This window comes from Podarcis muralis, chromosome 2, assembly GCF_964188315.1.
Source record: "Podarcis muralis chromosome 2, rPodMur119.hap1.1, whole genome shotgun sequence".
Taxonomy (NCBI): Eukaryota; Metazoa; Chordata; class Lepidosauria; order Squamata; family Lacertidae; genus Podarcis; species Podarcis muralis.
Window position 1 is genome coordinate 56,488,295 of NC_135656.1, and position 19,142 is coordinate 56,507,436.

The 19,142-nt window shown below is 41.5% G+C and overlaps 1 protein-coding gene across 7 annotated transcripts in view; it reads left to right on the top strand.

The window, feature by feature from the left end:
* RAPGEF6 (Rap guanine nucleotide exchange factor 6) overlaps nt 1-14,484 on the top strand; it is a 139,988-nt gene extending 125,504 nt beyond the window's left edge. For 5 of the 7 annotated variants that reach the window (XM_077924517.1, XM_077924519.1, XM_077924518.1 and 2 more), the window contains 2 exons: nt 6,552-6,863; nt 8,997-14,484. In XM_077924517.1, coding sequence (XP_077780643.1) covers nt 6,552-6,863; nt 8,997-9,022 — 338 coding nt within the window. In that variant the 3' untranslated portion in view covers nt 9,023-14,484. The remainder of the gene's footprint in view (nt 1-6,551; nt 6,864-8,996) is intronic. The other 2 variants (XM_077924521.1, XM_077924523.1) reach the window with 1 other exon arrangement.
* Nucleotides 14,485-19,142: the final 4,658 nt, after the last annotated feature.

The window sequence follows — 19,142 nt, forward strand, 5'->3', positions numbered from 1 at the left end:
TGCACTGTATTATGTTATTAAGCTGTTAAGAAATGACATCAGCAGATTGCATGTTAAAATCCAGTTTGTACACATGTTTCCAATCAAATAAATCCACGGCCCAAAGTGTTTCCAGACCTCCTTGGGAGTAGGGGTGGGATTTAAAGTAACAGAACAGCAAACTTTTTATTGCCTTACAGGGAAGGGAGCAGGCTTATGCAACAAGCAGAGGAAATCTTCCCTGTGACCTTTTCCAAAAAAACCTTTCTGAGATATCTTTTTTGCAGTTTTCCAATAAGAATTTGGGCTGTCCTTTCTTGAGCCCTCTCATGCATTACACTGGAGATGACCAAGTTGGTGCAGAAATTGTCCACGTTGCAATGCTTTTTCCAGCCATTCAGCCCTGCCTACCTGCTCCCCTTTGCCCTTAAGGCAGAAAGAAAATATTCCCCAGGTGTCATTTTGCATTGCCATCAGCTTGGCCATCCTCCAAATGCTGAGTATCCCAGGAAGCATTTTGTGCCAAAACCAAATAGATTTCATACCAAAATGACATATCAGGTCCTATTATTGAAGTTGGGAAATATGGCATAAAAATATAATTGTACACAGATTGTAAACCAGTTAAGAGAATGCATAAATCGTGGTGATTCTTTTATTGAAAAATATATATACAGTGGTACCTCGGGTTAAGTACTTAATTCGTTCCGGAGGTCTGTACTTAACCTGAAACTGTTCTTAACCTGAAGCACCACTTTAGCCAATGGGGCCTCCTGCTGCCGCAGCGCCGCCAGAGCATGATTTCTGTTCTCATCCTGAAGCAAAGTTCTTAACCCGAGGTACTATTTCTGGGTTAACGGAGTCTGTAACCTGAAGCGTATGTAACCTGAAGCGTATGTAACCCGAGGTACCACTGTATCCCACATTGTTTTAGATATGAAAGCTGCTTCCAGCATTGAAGAAAAGGATATGGATACATTTTCTCAGGGGACTTCTCTCTCTTGCCTGCCCTTTCCAATGTGCAATGATCTCTGCTCCTAGATGCTATACTTGCCCTATACCTCTTTCCTCCCTTTAACTCATCCTCAGCTGTACCATGTTACTTCATATCTCACACCCACATCAGTGTCCAACCCAGGCATCTTGTGAAAGAGGGTGAGATATGCATCCTCTTCCACCTGATAGATTGCCTTACATGCTCAGCTGCTGGTAGCAGTGCACATTCATGTACTGCTACCAGTACCTTCCTACTAATGTCCTTAGTCAGGTATGAAATACAGGACCGTACGGGGGAAAGGTTGTGTTTTGTGACATTGGACATTTTGGCGTGGTGTTGGCTGCATGTCTGGAATATGCTTTTTGGAATCCTTAGCTGACTGTTTTTAAAAAAAAACATTTGAAAGGCCTGCAAGGGAAGTTGTTGTAGTGAGTTTGAGGGTATTGTTGCAGTTTTTATTTTTGTGCAACCACTGTGCATTGATCAGCTGTTTGTGATATTTGGGGATAAAGTGGGGACATCCTGGCTTGGACCCTTGGTTGCTCTTCCGTCAATGTGAGGGACTCCAATCCAACAGAGGCTTCTGCTGGTGGAAGGAAGGAAGGAAAGAAATTTTTGCCAGTTCCTCTTTACATATACAGCTCCCAGTGACACCTCCAGAGGGTCTCCTAATCACTTGGAGTATATTATCTTAGGGCACTGGGGAATAATAATAATAATAATAATAATAATAATAATAATAATAATAATAATAATTATTATTATTATTATTTTCTACCCTGCCCATTTGGCTGGGCTTTCCCAACCACTCTGGGCAGCTTCCAACAAAAGATTAAAAATACATTGAAACATCAGTCATTAAAAACTTCCCTAAACAGGTGGAATTGTGAAAATTACCTTCCCCTTTCCCCCAGTAGGGGGATCCAAGTCTTTGAACACAGTCTCCTTTTCCTCAAAGTGCATTTGAAGCGTATTTCACTGTAGGAACAATTAAATTCATGTCACTGGCAGCTTTTAGCCATTTTGATAAATCAAAATGGAATTAATGTCAACAAGGGGGAGCTGCTGCAAAATATTACAACTGTGCGGAGTCTTGCTGTTCAGTATGCCAACCAGCTGTGCATTCTTTTGGGATTCATAATTTCATTTTTCCACCCAGCCAGTTTCTTATTCAGCTCTCCCCCCGCAAAAAACAGTCACCATTATGTAGTCTTGTTTAGTTTGTATCTGTCTGTCCATCTATCCATCCATACACACATTTCTGCAGGACTTGAGGTTCCCATATGCCTGCTAGCACATGGGTAGGCAAACTAAGGCCCAGGGGCCAGATCTGGCCCAATCGCCTTCTAAATCCGGCCTGAGGACGGTCCAGAAATCAGTGTGTTTTTACATGAGTAGAATGTGTGCTTTTATTTAAAATGCATCTCTGGGTTATTTGTGGGGCATAGGAATTCGTTCTCTCCCCACTCCAAAAATATAGTCCAGCCCCACACAAGGTCTGAGGGACAGTGGACCGGCCCCCTGCTGAAAAAGGTTGCTGACCCCTGGGCTAGCACCTTCCTCTTGTGTGTGCATGGTCCTCTTTTGGCTTACATAGGGCTCCACACTCACCTCTGAACATTGGAAACAAAGGGAATGAGACTATTTGTGAAAGGTTTGTGACATGGCGCAAGCTGGAAGAGGAGAAGGAAAGAAAATGGCACGTCTGTAGACCAAAGAAAGGGAATTCACAATTTTCAAACTGAGAACCACCTCTCTAGTAGCTGGCCCATTTTGTCCTTTTGCCCCACGCCATTACAGTTTTAATTCACATTCTTATTAGTGCCAGTGTAAACAGGATTTCCACAGTTCAAAATTAAAGGAAAACTAACAAGATCAAAGCAGGAATAAACAGTTTTGCAAAGAGGAATTGCCAGGAAGTTAAATGCCAGTGAAATTTAATTAATAAACCTTTTCCTAAGGGCATAGCTTTTTCATCAGAGGGTAATTGCGTCTCCTCAGATCACCCCCCCAAAAATTTGGGCTTGCATTACATTTCATCCTCTGCCTAGCTCCAAGGCAAAACCAACATTGCCGAATGAATGTTTGGGTGGGGCAGGGGTTACACACCCAGTCTATGTAACCCTAGCATTCTCTACTCTGAGAAACGTCCTCTCATTGGTCCTGTCTGTTCTTGCTACCTTGATCAGTCTTGGCATTTTGCCAGCTGTCTGCTTTTCCACAGACCTGACATGCAAACACCGCAGAATCACAGAATTGTAGGGCTGGAAGGGATCCTGGGGATCATCTAGTCCAACCCCCTGCAATACAGGAATTTCTTGCCCAACCTGAGGCTCCGACTCACAACCCTGAGATTAAGAGTCTCATGCTCTACCGACTGAGCTATTCAGCTTAGACCATCTTTATCTTTTATCAAAGGATATCCCCAATGCCTGCTCCTTGTTTGATTTTGCCATTTATTTGTTAGCAACTAAAAAGGCATCACAACAATTGTCTGTAAATGATATTAGTTTATCAGTATATAATCTAGTTTTCACTTTTGCACTTGATTTATAGAAGCCAGCTGTTTTGGAATAGAAACTTAGAGGGGGGAAAACCTGTTGCAAATTGTGTTCCTTGGCACTGTAAATAAACTTAATGTTGAAATTTGGCATAGTTTAGAACTGTCAGATGAGACTGGAAATGCATGACTTCAGCTGCCCTTTTTTGTTCCTTTCCAGTGCTTACATTGCCACTACTTCAAGGTTTCACACTAGCAAGTGGTAGGACTACAGCTCTGTACCAATCTGTCGATGGAGTGTAGTGAGCTAACCATTTAGAGTGGTCTAACAGTGGTAAACTATTGGAATATACCTTAGGAAATCTATGTAAGAGCTGTAGGTTTTGAATTGCAGAAAGGGCCTTCCAGTGGTATTACAGAACGAATGTAACACATAAAATTGCAATTTAAGAGTGTGTTGAATTGATACATGCAGCTTCTTAACTGGCAGAGTCCCTCTTAAAAATATAAAGAGGTATAGAAATGAATTGAATAATAATAATAATATGTAACTTATTTGGATAACATTGACATTCCCGTGTTAACACCATTTGTCTGGCTTAGACTACCTTGGTTACCTCCTTTAGGATAAAGAAAAGTCATATTTGAAGATGAGAATGGGGTAGTCTTAAGACAAGAGACAAAAGCTTCACAAACTAAAACTTACATAATTCTAGCAAAGGCAAGTGTCAAGGTGAATTGTAGGTATTTTAATTACATTTATTGCCAAAAATGCTGGCAGTATGACATATACAATAATTGAAATTAATGCTGTAGAATTCTCATATATATCTGTGGGTGCTGGAATATAAAAGGTTTTGAAAGTTATCGATCAGGAAATTTCACTCACATAGGAACAATGAAGTAAATTCTCAGTTTTGGAAATGTCAAGAATGTTTGTACTACAGATAAGTTACGTGTGTGTGTGTGTGTGTGTGTGTGTGTGTGTATAGTGCTTTGTCTAGTACAGTGGTACCTCGGTTTTTGAACATAATCCATTCCGGAAGACCGTTCAACTCCTGAAATGTTTGAAAACTGAGGCTCCAAGGGCTGGCTGCAATTGCAATGGAGAAAATTGGGGAGGGGGGGGGACACCTCAGCGGAAGACGTTCGACTTCTGAGACACATTCGAAAATGGAAGCATTTCCTTCCAGGTTTTTGGCATTCGGCTTCTGAAACATTCGACTTCTGAGACATTCGAAAACCGAGATACCACAGATTTCAGATTGTTGTAATCAACTAGCCTAGGATTACAAAAAAATAAATAAAATAAATACCCTGTCTGTAATCCAGTAGCGGACCATGAATTTGAGGTGTCGAAAGATTGGGGTGTTGTTGGTTTTTTTGGTTCTTTACAAAAAGATCTGCATATTTAAATATTCTGCACAGTTTATAATTAGTTACATTTTTATAAGTGAATAATTATGTGTATTTAGAACACTTGTGTACTTCTACACCAAAAGCTATTGGGCCAAGAACCAAGGCAACCTTTGTTTCCTGAAGCCAATATAGCAGCTACCTCTGCCCTGTTAATGGATCCTATTATTACAAAGAATGCATTTAGGAATGTGATGCCTAAATAAAGAGGTTATACTCTTATCTTAATTGCTAGGAGTGTAATATAAACCTTTTTGAAAGAGGATTGGGCAGTATCCAACTAACTTGTTCCATCAGCACAAGGAATTTTGCTTTTGCAACAGATCTCCCTCCCTCCCCACTTTCTTCTCCCCATGTGCCCTCTAAATCTGTTCTGGGTTTTTCTCTCCAGAGCGGATTTGGGGAGGATGTGGGACTATTAGAGAGGGTAAGTTTTGTTGCATAAGGAAAAATCCTAGTACTGATAGAAGAAGCTTGTTGGATACTGCCCATTGTCTCCAAACCAGATTTTCACAACTGAAATAAATTATTCCACCTAAAATAAATAGAATTAAGAATGGCACCAGAGCTCATGAATAGCATAGGTGTAAGGTCACGCAGGGGTCAGCAAACTTTTTCAGCAGGAGGCCAGTCCACTGTCCCCCAGACCTTGTGGGGGGCTGGACTATATTTTGAAGAAGAAGAAAAAAGAACAAATTCCTATGCCCCACAAATAACCCAGAGATGCATTTTAAATAAAAGGGCACATTCTGCTCATGTGAAAACACGCTGATTCCCGGACTGTCTGGGGGCTGGATTTAGAAGGCGATTGGGCCGGCTCTGGCTCCCAGGCCTTAGTTTGCCTACCCATGGGTTAGGGAATTTTTAAAGAATAGCCCCAATGCAAAGGGTTTGGTGGATGGCACCTTGTCATTATTTTAGAGGAACATTTCCAAGGATATAGCTGGGGGAAAAATCAGGAATGTGAGAGTCTTCCAAATTAATTTTACATGTTTTAGCTAGAGAGTTGGTCCAACTGCTGTCAAAAGATGTTCTAGCAAAGTAGATTTGGAAAGCTGGGGACATTGTATACTATGGTCAAAGAAGGCAAATTTGTTAGAGATAACTTCCAGAAGCAACTAAACAGACTTATTTCGTGCAAACATCTTATCAAAACCTCTATTTTCACATATCACTTTATATAAATGCTTTGCTGGTCCTGCTAAAATTCTTTGGACTTGGTTTTTTCTTTTTTCTTTCTGTTTTCAAAATGCAGCTATTCCCCGCCCCCTCCACCCCATTTTAGGGATATTTGATTTTCGCACTTGAGTTTGTGGAGGCTACAAGATAAAATGTATTAATTGAAGTGCAGGTTTATAACAGTGCCTATTTGCTGTCTGCCTGTTTGCCAACCGTTGAGATCAGGGAGCCTTTAAGGACCGCTTCAGCTCCTTGAATCTAGGAATCTTGCCTCTCTATACTGTGACTTTTTTCAGTACGTAATGTTTAAAATCCTGCCGGTGGCCTTTTATAACAATCAATTCTTTCATTTACTTTTTTTTTGTTATCAGTTTTCAGTTTAGCCATTGTAACATTTCACTGTTTTTTTTTAAAGAAATGCTTTTCCCCTTCTCATTTGTTTTCTCCATTAACATTTCCATTGCTTATTTCTTGTGCCAGTGTACTGTGTCACCTCACCTAAGGAAGACAATAGGTATAGGGAGCCACCGCCCACCCCGCCAGGATATATGGGGATTTCCTTAGCGGACTTAAAGGAAGGATCACCTCACCACCCACACCTAAAACCTCCAGACTATAGTGTGGCGGTGCAGAGGTCAAAGATGCTGCATAGCAAGCTCTCTAGGCTCTCCTCCGCTCCTCTGAGTAGCGAACCAGTGGCTTGTTTTCCAAAGAAGATGCCTCAGTTGCATGGCCGACAGCCGTCCCATCCTAAGCTAGCAGATATGACTGACGCAAATAGTGAAGAGGATGGTATGTTGAAGATCTAATTTGACAGCTATTGAGTAAATTGGTGTGTGATTTGTAAGTGTGGCCAATGCACGAATTGTCTGACCTCACAAGGATCACCTTGAGTGTGCTTCAGTGATTTCCCCCCTCCGCTTCTAAATCAATTGCACACGCTTTACAAGTGCACACTGTGAAATGAACGACTCTTTAAAAAATCCAGCACATTAATCACTATGTTCATAATTAACCAGCATGTGTCCAACAAATGCAATTATAAAGCCAGGTGCACAGAGTGGTCCACAGTTCTTGTCCCCGAAAGGCAGATGAAACACTCCCAAAGAGCCTATAATATTTATTTTTGTGTATGTAACAGAAAGATGTTTCAGAATGAAATAAACCAAACTAGGTCTATGAAACTGCTAGTGCATACAAGCAACTTCTGTCTTGGTTAGGGGGGAAACAGATGGGCCCCTGCCACATGGTGGCCATCTGTAAGCTCCTGTCATGTAGTAAGCTGGGCATTTCCTCCTGTACAGCTCTGTGGGGGTATAAGGCTCAATGTCCCACATATCCAGAATCAAGATATTACTGGCTGCCCAAGCAGCTGGAGCTGCAACGAAGTGCAGTTTAAAGTCGTGGCAGCACATTAAATGGCCATTAGTTTCCACCCTTACGTTTTTGAAGGGGATGCTATCAGACTGAAAACAGCTGAGACTTTAAATTGTAGTTTCAATTATTTACAAGCAAGAGTTGCAAACCTCACGAAATTGCTTAGTGGGCACAATTGAGCCCAAAGGGACCCACTAATTGGACCACACTGGTACTTTGCACTTGACCCCTTTCCCAACCTTTTTACACCTCAACAATCATCTCCTAAAGGGCTTAATTCCCCAAATCATGAAGATTTAAAAGGGGTCTAAAGTGAAGGTTTTGCTTGCTTCCCCTCCCCCCCCCCCCACTTTACCTAATGAAAACAGGCAACTTTGATTTTGCAATTTATTCCATTTGTTGTCCACTTTCTGTTCTCCACCACTCTTGGTTGTTTGGCACAATCCTCCCCCCAATTTTTAATTGAATGCATGAATTGAAATTCCTCTTTGAGTGTGCTTTTACAAAATTAGAAATTTGGCACAAATTTGGCCTGACATGCTCCCTTGAGTTGAGAAAGCTCTTAGTTGTGCTACATGCACAGTGCTGTGTTTCAGAAGAAGGGGAATGTTGGAGGGTGAAAGGAAGGAAATGTATGTGTATATACATAGCAGTGTGGGATCATGTCCCTAATCTCTCAGATACTAAAGCACTCTAAAAATAGCACATTAGGATGCATTCCCTGGCTTCAAATTCAAAATAATCCATTATTTTATTGTTGTATTATAATTTTATCCCGCCCATATAGTTCTTTCCCCATCCAGGTGAGCCAGATGAGGCTCAGAGTGAGTGTGCATCAGTGACTGATGGGAAATTTGGATCCAGTCATCTCTGCACCATGCTGTGCCTCATTAAATGAGTCCCAGTCAAACTATGGCTGAGATCAAAATGCCTATGTTAGATGTACCCATGACTTGGGCATACGCAATGGGATTTTTAACTTTATGTTGAAACTCCCCATATTGGTCATTGTTTCCCCCATATGAGGTGCCCAGTCTCCAGACGTCTTTTGAATTTGTATTATGATTGAAAGCATCCATGCACACATTCTGTTGCTTGAGCACACACACAAAGCAGAGTTTTGTGTGTGTGCTCAAGCAGTAGCATGTGTGCCTTGTAGCTTATCTGAAGAGTATATAGTAAAGGAAGCTACTGGGGGGAAGAAGGCTGATAAGCAGTGATGTTTCCATAGGTCTGGCATACGCAGCTTCCCAAATCCTTTTAGAAAAAGAAAAAGAAATCACTGCATGACAGAAAGGACATGTAATATTTTGCTTAAGCTGACAGCATGTTTCTTTTCATTTTTGTTCACATGATCAAAAGAATTAAGGATGGCTGCAAGGGAGGATTTTGAATGCTTTGGAAATGCATGCCACTCATTTGATTTTGAGTCTGGGAAACCCGGTGGGGAGCAGCTTTCACGTTCAGAGTGGGTGTGGTCAGTGTATTGACTAAATGTGTTGCATGTTTATGGAACAGATGGTTTACTGTGTTTCTCTTGCTTCACAGAAGATGAACAAGTTTCAGCAGTCTAGCCTTTGCGCTGCCTGTGAAAATTGCCCCAAGTCACAGTAACATTGGAAGAAGGAATTGTACAATATTGTTAGCTGTAGCTGACAGCTTGCTGCTATTGACTTCAAATGTTGCATTTGCTTGTCTTCTGAATAATATGACGGACCTAATCTGGATCCTCATTTTGAACTTCTTTTGCTTCACTGCAATCAGCTTCACAGCCTAAGAAAACTATTTATATCTTGAGAGAGACAGACAACAATTTCTAAGGAATACTGACCCTGAATTGCAGAAAGCAGAATCCAGAAGGACCTCCCTTTTAACGAAGTGGGGCCAACTTGGAAACATTCTTCTGCAGGAAACCTGTAGACGCTTTTGGTAGACTTTGCTCAGATATTTTCTTTGTGACCATTACGGCTCTCAATTGAAGAATGTTATTTTACGTGCTTACGGAACTGCCACACTTCAGCGAAACCAAGGATACATCTGCAGCAATCTGAAGAGTAATTTATTAATTTGGAGTTTATAATAAGGCTTTGGTTTGTTTGTTTGTTTATATGTGTATTAGAATGCTCTGGTTGGCTAATGTGAATGCTTTTACAAAGAAAATAAGGTAACAAATTATCTTGGTGTTAATGACATGTTTTATGCTAGCAAAACACCGTGGATTTCTGAGGAACTGGATGTCATGAGTGCAGCTAGAGGTTTACACACATTGCCACATAAACCTCTCTTGTAAAATGCCAAGCCCCGACGTGTGTATTGAGTGTGCTTTAATGTGCATAGTGTAGTGGAACACTGCCATCTGTTGGTCCTGTATTTTAAAACCGGTGAAGTACATGTGACCGCCGCCCTTTCAGCTATCAAATGAACAAGGAAGTACCTGTACCTGCAGTTCTTTTCTTTCCCACATTCCATTTTTTGCCCTTCCGTCAAATTCTATCATGCTGTGTGTGTTACGTTGTATTTACAGCGCAATCTCCTGTGAACCCGTCCAGTGCAAGTCCCCTTGCAACAAATGGAAGAGGCTGCCAGGTCCTGAACTTTTGAGCTGCATCCAGTTCGCACTGGAGATGTGCCCGTCAAGTGATGCTCAGCTTGAGGTGTTCAAACAAGGAGAACCTTGGAAATTGAAACGAAACGTTAGGTTTTTGTTCTTCTCCTTAAAAAAACAAAGCTATATATGCACAATGCTGTGCTTGATTCTCAGGCCTCAGATTTACCTGGAAGCATCCCCCCCCCCCAGCACACTCTCCACTAGACTGAACTCATATGATCCTGGCTGAGCCTTCATATCTGGAAACGACTTTGAGGCTAAACCCCAGTGAGGCTTGCCGCCGGTTAAGCTCTGCACTTGAACTGTCAGCTTCCTTGCAACCACAATGTCTTAGAGAAAAACACAAAAGAGGGAAGGTGTTTAGAATTTCAGTCTTCGGGAACAAAAACTCATCACAAAATGTGTGGCCATCAATAACTTTGAATATTTGCACTGCAGACTACTGTATGCTTATCTTTCTGTCTTTTTGGCCAGGACTAAATTTAGTGTGCTTCAGCGTCCAGATTATTCCATATTCTACATCCTCACCCCCCAAAACCATTTTGAATACTTGAGGTATAGGGTCTTTACAAACGAGATAACCCACTCTTAGAGCGAACCTGTAAAGTGTAGCCTGTAATTTATTACCATCCATGGGAGTCCATAAATACTGCTCACTAATCTCCAATGCTGAGCACATTTGTGGTTAGTTTAGAATGAGAAACAGCTGGGGACTCGTGCCTTCAGTTGCTCTGGGATATGGAGGCACTTGGAAGCAGCTAGACTCTTTAACTCTCTCTCAAGTGTCTCAGAAACCTACTGTGACTGCAGGATCAAGCCCTTCCCCTTGTCCAAGGCTTCGGTGCAGGGCTACAAAGATGCTCAGTGACTTTGAAGCACTTCTGAAACCCAGGGCAACTGCAGGCACATCATCCCATCCTTTTATGGACCCTGAAAGTAGTTCTATTGTTGTGCTTTGGAGGTGCTCTCATGACCCAAGTTAGGGGAGGGGCAGTGTTGTTTGTGACCAAATCTTTGGAATTCTTATCAAGGCACCATCCTCCAAAACATGCAGACATCTGGCTGTATTAAATATAGTCTGCATATGTGTGTGTGTGTGTGTGTGTAGAAAGATAGATATATCTATCTAAGTACATGCATATGTAGAACACACACACACACAAGCTAAGGAACAAAGTAAGTCACTGTTTACAGTTAGGCTAAGCTGAGGTTGCAGCTTTGCTTTACTTAGCCAACCAGAGTACATGGAGAAGAACTGGAGTTCCCTGCATTTATTTTCTTCCTCTAGCAATTACCCAGTCAAACATTATAAATGGATGTATATTTCAGGTTTACCTGTAAATCCTAGTACCTTAAATGTTTACAATCTAAGCTAGAAGGAAGATGTTTGTCAATTTTAAAGGTGCCTCAGAGTAACTTATTTTTTTACTGTTCAAGTTGTAATGAGCTTTCACATTTTCTTTTGAGTCTGAGGCAGATGCAGAATCCAAACACATGTACCAAAAAACAAAATGTAACTCCCTAAGCCTTCTATATGCATGATCCATATTGACTTAGGGCAGTGCTAGTGAACCGGAGGGTGTTTGGACAAACCTATGCCATTTCTGGCAGCCCGCTGAGGTATTCCGTTGATGCCTTGTAACATGGAATTACAAACCAGAAAATAATAGAAGGAGATGGAGAGGCTCTTTGATTCATCATTTAGTTGGCTAATCACATGTTAATACTCTAGCCTTAAGTATCTGAGAAAAGTAGCTGCGCAATCAGTCTGCTCTCTTTTCTTTGCCTCCAGGGCCTTAATGGGAGCGATCAACTTGTATGGGCCTTAATGAAATAATATCAAAACCTGACTCAAGTTGGCAGCCGTGATTTCTGCATATACGGCCATGTTGACGCAGGCACAGACCAACCCACAGTGACATTTTCTAGCACAAACCCCACTAGGAATTCCACATTATTGCAACTTCATCTGTTGAGTGAGACTTGTTTAAGATACCGTCTTGGTGGAAAGTGTACATTGGCCACAATCCATGAGTGCCATAGCAGAGGCGGGGAATAAGCACCTGCGCAGCTAAATAACGGCGTTGGATCCAGATTAAGCCATTCTTTAGTCCTGCGGTGGGGAGCCTTATAGCTCTCCTGATAATGAACTGCAGTTCCCACCAACCTCAGCCAGCATGGCTTGTGGTCATAGGAGTTGCATTCTAGTGACTTTGGGAGGACCATAGCTTTCCCCAAGCCTGCTTAAGTCCCCTTAGGCATGATTAACTTAGTCTGGATCCAACCCACGGTGAAGTTTTTACGGTGAGTTTCACCCCCTAGAATGAGCAAGCTGCTATTCTGTTTAAGACTTCTGGTTTCCTGTTCAGCCAGCTGACCGCAGTGAAGAACCTCAATGCCTCTAGCTCCGCATAACATGCATAAAGTGCTAAGGATGCAACTATACTTGCCATTAAAAAGTTTGCAGACCTCAAGCCTTAGCTTCAGTTTTCATCTTAAGTATCAAGTGGTGCATAAGTGCTAACATAACTGCAAAAGTAATAGGGAATACTGATGTTTTGGGGCCAATAATATAATTTCTCAGTAACCTCAAATACTGTTTTAGCTTGCAGGAACAAAACTAAAGGATTAAGGCCTTCTCGCTTGAGGGTAATCCTCCATTTGATAATCCTGATACTCCTTTCATTTACATTATTGACAAATCTCAAGGTCTGCTCACCTTGTCTGAAGATCATCGAACCAGCCATTTGATAACAATCACCCTCTTAAATTTGGTTTTTCCATATCTACAGCATCAGTAATACTCTTAAAAAAAAAAAAGTATATTGGTGTTCAAGCCACTGCACATCTTGTTAATCATGTTGTCCTATAGAGCCAATATAGTGTAAATATGCTCTGGGTAAATGAACTCTTTTGACTGCTTCCGATTTGCACAGTGTGAATTGCCTCAGTCTGTCCTTGCTCTGATCTTCATTTGTTTGTTTGCTTCCCGCCCCCCTTTTAATCAGCTGGTCACATTGATCAGGGACACTAGCCAAAATGGGTGGATACAAAGAGACAGAATCACCTTTTTTTAACCAGTTCACATGAAAACTTTTCTTAATCCTATTCTATGCTGTTTACATGACTTTAATTCTTAATGTTTATGAGTACATTGTTGGCATGTTCTGTGCTTTTGTCCCTTGCTATATAATTTCTAAGATCATGTGTTTGAAATGGCTGCCTCTTCTCTGCACATAACCTTTATTATTGTTTTTTTACAATATATATTGTGAGGAAACGTGTCTCAAACCAAACAGGATATGTCCTTTAAAGCAGGAAAGTTTGGAAATCTGAAACATGGAACCAATGTCAACTTTTGCCTCCATGTTGACATGGGTAAGAAGGAGGGGGAAAGTCCTCCTCACATGTAAGTAGACCAGTGAACTGTACATCATTTTAAGCTTGCCTGTTGAGTGCTATTTGATGCTGGGCTTATAATGTTGATGAACTACATTGTGGAAATGTGCATAATATTGGGGTAGAAAAAGTGTACTAGATGTACTGATGTTTTCCAGTTTTGTAATTTTGAAGGTGCCCATGTATTTATATGCACTCTGCTTACCCTGAGACACAGTGTCAACCTAAGGTAAACTAAAACATTGTGTTCTCACCTGAAGAGTCATTCTTTCTATGCTAAAGATGAGAGGACTTTGCACAGACACTAGTAGAGGTGGTGTTTACTTAGGCTTTTGAAATCACTTCTTAGGGCCTGATCCTACTGTGATTTGAAGTAAGAGGTGAGCTGCTCCTCTTTATTAGCTTGTCTGAGGAGGTAAAACCAGGACAAAAAGAAACCTGGCCCATTCAGCCATTCACTTATCAGCAACAGCACAGTTATAAGTCCCCTTTTAATTGGCATTACATTAAATGTAATTTTAAAGAGGATATTACTTGCCTTCAAAGCTGATCGGGAAAATAGGGGTGATCCCTTGTTGACGAAAGCTTTTTAAATGCCAACAGTTTAAAAATCGAGTAGGAAACAAATTTGGCTCTGGTTCACCTCTCTTTTTTGTCATTGTCTTGTCTTTTAATTTTTATATATATATACATGGAATGCAGTTTAGCTTGGTATTAATGACTTTTTGCATATGTGAGCATATGGGCAAAAACTGCACAGTTGTAATGGTATTCTGATAGCAATTGTAAAACTGCACAAGTCAGTGATTGTAAAGTATTCTGTAACAAGCAATGTTTGTCTTCTATTTTTTGATACCTCTTACACTTATGTCTTTTAGAAAGACAGTGCCTCTGTATGCTTTTTTTGTATTTTTACCAAGTGATTGTAAATATTTGTTATATTTTTGGTTAAGAGAATGTTTAAAAGTACTGTTTAATATCCAATCTACTAATGTTGTTGGAATCAATAAACGACTTACTTAATATGGATTATTGTGAATGGTTTCCTTCTATCTTCATATTCGCACTCACCCCAGGACTTATCCACTCACTTGGGAAACTGTGTCCAGCCTACTTCTGATACTGATTATCAATGCTGGGGTGTTTATAGAGGAAATCTCTCTTTTTGTTGTTTTTGCAGGCACTTAATACAGTGGGTGGAGAACTTCCAGATGTTGCTGCAGTACAGTTCCAACTTGACCATTGGCCAAACTGGCTGGGGCTGATGGGATTTGGAGCCCGTCATCATCTGGAGGGCCATGGGTTCCCTACCCTTAATATGTGCAATTGCTTCCTCTAGTCCAGACGGTCTTGGGCATATTTAATTTCATTGCAAGCAATAACTTGGGTGCAAAGGTAGTGGAAAACACTATGTACAGAAGGGCTATCTTTTTCTTTCCCTAGCAGAGGTGTGCCACATGAGAAAAGTGACCCTGGATCTAGAGAAGGCTTTTCACAAGCTCCTTATTCAAAACCTTTTCATAGTCCATTTGAGCTTGTATTCTACAGCTTTTCTGGCATGTTTCTCAAACTGTATCATAACCCCCCCCCCCCCAATATCATGCAGCGGTAGGAGAAGTATTCTGGGTAAGAGTTCACAGAACAGCACTAATATATTTTCTCCTTCCACCCTGTTGGTTTGGACCAGAGCAATGAGTTTAAGCTGGCGCACCTGTGTCAAATTGTGATTATAGAGAGCAACCCTGTGCATCTTTACTGGCACTGAAGTCCCACTGCATTCAGTAGAGCGTAGTCAGGTAAGTGTGTTGAATCACAGCCTTCTTTAAAGTTGGCCTACTTTAATATTAACAAACAAATAAGGATATTTTGATCATTCAACACCATCAGCCTGAAGCAATTACTTTAACCACAAGTAGTCACTTATCTGTGCAATATTTACTTCAAGCTACTGTTGTTTTGGGTGCTTGTTGACTCATTAACTTTTTTATTTTTATTTTTAAAAAATATTTCTATCATTTTGTTTGTAATCTGAAGTTTCCAGATTTGGCATGTTGAAATGGAAGATTTGGACTAGAAAACATTTACTACAACCTTCTGTGGTTAAAACCGATAACAAAGAGCGCACAATGTGTGCCAACTTATAAAATCTAAGATACAAAATTATTTGCTGCTGCAATATTCATACGCCACCAGAGGGCAGCATGGCACGTCATTTTCTCCACTCACTAATCAAGGCTGTAGCAAGAATGGCAGTAGCATGAACGGTCAATATGTTTTAGACAAGTACTTGTCAAAACATAACCTTATCCCTGAACTAGCTACAAGAATACACTGCAGCCTTCTGCATCTGACAAGATTCCTAGCCTTAGCCCCTGATTCAATAGGCAAGAATTTGGAGCATCTGTTGTACATAACAAAACAAGGAATAGGCCTGAGCTAAAATGGCCCCACATTTTGCCACCCTATTAGCGGGTGGAGATTTTGACAGGGTTCAGGGCGTGGTGAGGGAACTTATTCCTGGCAGTGGAAGCGCTGCTTTTAGCGATCAGTGGGCAGCTGGCATTTCATTAAATTTGGTTTAAAATTACCCCCATAGCAGCTGCCATTTCTGTCCCAGATGCCCTGGATTAATTCTATGTCTGAGCCTGAGGTAGAGAACTCAAGGCCCTGGAGATGTTGCTGGACTACAACTCCCATCGCCACTGACCATTTTGATTGGGGTTGATGGGAGTTGGAGTCTATCATCATCTAGAGGGCTGCAGACTCCCCAGCCATATACTTAGGGATTCTCACAAGCAGAGCGCAAATGCTACAGCCATTCCCAGTTTGTCTCCAGCACCTGGAGTTCCAAAGTATCTTGCCATATACCTAGGGGACTTGTTATCAGATAGCTGCCTAAAACAGTGCCAAGCTAGTAGCCGCTTGAGCCCAGATGTTGCGATTGAACCTTTGGGATAATGTGTCTTGCTCTCACAATGTGAGTTTGCGCTGGCTGAAGAAAAATGTCCTGGAGGTGTAATTTGATGGTGAAATGTGCACTGTATTTGGCAAACCAAAAGCATAGTCCTATCAGCCCAGGGAATGGACCATTGTCCTCATGTCCTCCTCTGAGCTTCCCAGAGGCATTTATTTGACCGCTGCGGGAAGGAGGTTAGACTTGGTAGGTTCTTGTCCTGACAAGCCAGCTTGGTGTAGTGGTTAAGAGTGGTAGACTCGTAATCTGGTGAACCGGGTTCGATTTCCCGCTCCTCCATATGCAGCTGCTGGGTGACCTTGGGCTAGTCACACTTCTCTGAAGCCTCTCAGCCCCACTCATCTCACAGAGTGTTTGTTGTGGGGGAGGAAGGGAAAGGAGAATGTTAGCCGCTTTGAGACTCCTTCGGGTAGTGATAAAGCGGGATATCAAATCCAAACTCTTCTTCTTCTTCTTCTGACCCCGCATAACTCTTCTTATATTAAAGTACTAACATCCATGTACATTTCTCTATATCATGATTTGCTGATCCCATGTTAAGAGATCATCTTCCACTAAGTACTTTTGTGTCTTGTAGGGCTCAAAGAAAAGAGGGGGAACTTTTGGCAAAACTTGTTCAGGAGTACCAGAAAGCACCCCCCCTTTGCTTTTTGTTTTCATGTATTTATAGCTGCAGTGACGGGACATCTGCATTTGCCCAATACTGATTCAGGATGTGTTGTCTCTCCTTCAACTGCCCTTGTGCTGTGAAATTTTGTTAATACATAGTTAGCAGGTGGCGCTTATGGGACTAGACCCAGAGGGGAATTTGCATGGAAGCAGCAGCTCTGAGGTGAAACATTGGCATCCTCCTAATTTAGGATTGTTCTGGAACCACTTTGGGCTCCTTTCGCTGAAAACCAAAGCATTAAATATTGGCTTGTATGTTGGTGCAGTGTTCCATTAGTGCAAGGTCGTCTTCCCTGTAACAGGCCTTTTCTCTCCTTCCCATCTCATGCCCCAATGCTTCTGGCAGTTGCCCCACCCCTACAAAGCACATCTGTGGGGACTCTCATGGAGAAGAGAGAGAGGAAGTCTCATTGTGCATGTGGAAGTCCTACGCGCTAATAAGATGGTACAACTATGTTGAATCCGGCCCATTTGTTGAACTCCGGTGTAGCTTTCGGTGGTGGACAGGCCTAATACGAGGCCTAAGATCTGCACTTTTAGTTCTTCAACAGAGCCAGATTGGGCAGCTGCTCAGAGTTTCCTAAATCATTCTCTTTCCGACCGATTCAATATGCAGATGGACTGTTGCTAAAGTAGCTGCCATTTAGTCAATAACCTCAAGCGTTGTATAACAGTTTTTCCTCTCTACAGTTCACAGGGAAGGAACAATTTAATGGCTCATTGGGATTACTTTGTCAACTAATGGCTCAGGCAGCATCTTTCATGTCCTGATTTTGGCTAATGGTGAACTAATTCGCTGAACTTCTCTTGATCTAAAAAGTCTAATCAACCAAGGCGGGGCGTAAATTCTCTTTTCATCTTGTTTGGCCTCATAGTGCTTCCTCGCCCCCTCCCTTTGAAAGCAGAGATGTTGTCTTACATGAAAGTCTCTGTGTTTATATGCCCTGAATTCTCAGCCTGAGAACAAAATACATTCTCTGGAGTGGAGCGGTGGAGAAAGGGGCAGTTGAGATGATCAAGGGGCTGGAGTAACTCCTCTGTGAGAAACAATTGGGGCTTTGGCCTAGTTTAGAACAGGGGTCAGCAAAATTTTTCAGCAGGGGGCCGGTCCACTGTCCATCAGACCTTGTGGGGGGCCGGACTATATTTTGGAAAAATATATTTCCCCACACAAATAACCCAGAGAAGCATTTAAAATAAAAGGACACATTCTAGTCCTGTAAAAACACCAGGCAGGCCCCACAAATAAATAATATCATCTGTATGCTACTGTTTTAGGCATACCCACCCAGAGTGGATCACAGCACCATAAAAGAGTATATTTATATAGGGCTTTTTATGGGGGGATGCAGGGGGACGTACCCCTAAACATTTCGTTAATCTTTGTACCTTTGTCCATTTACTGTATTTATTTCCCCCGATTTTAACTATAAAAAGGTGTTTTTCTTGAGTCAAAATGAGAGTACCCCTAAACACACACACACACACACACACACACACACACACGAGAGAGAGAGAGAGAGATAACTTATATATGAGATATAACAAAACAACAACAGCAGTTTAAACAATATTTTAAAAGCTTGGGCCAGGTAACCCAGTTTACAAATGTCAATATAAATTACCACCCAAACCAACTGTACTAAAACAACCAATTCAGAGAGAATAACCATTAAGAGGAAATGTCCAAATGAGACACGTTTTAAGGCCAGCTTAAACACTGACCCTGTTGGACCATATGCACCTCTGTCGGGAGGGAGTTCTGGGGGCCACCAAAGTAAAGACCCTGTCTCTCATGCCTGCTAACTGAATTCACCTGCTGAAATATATTTATTTATGAGACGAAAGGCTATTCAGGCAGCTTATAGTCAGTGAAAAGCAATTATAAAAAAAGATAAAACACCCTGCTAGACACATATAATGAGGTACTATCAATTGGGAAGTTATTCTGAACCAATGCTTTTGCAGTGTGTGGCAGCTCACTGAACCCACTGCTTTTGTCTGCTTGGGTAGGGACATCCAAGTCAAAAATACACATCATTTT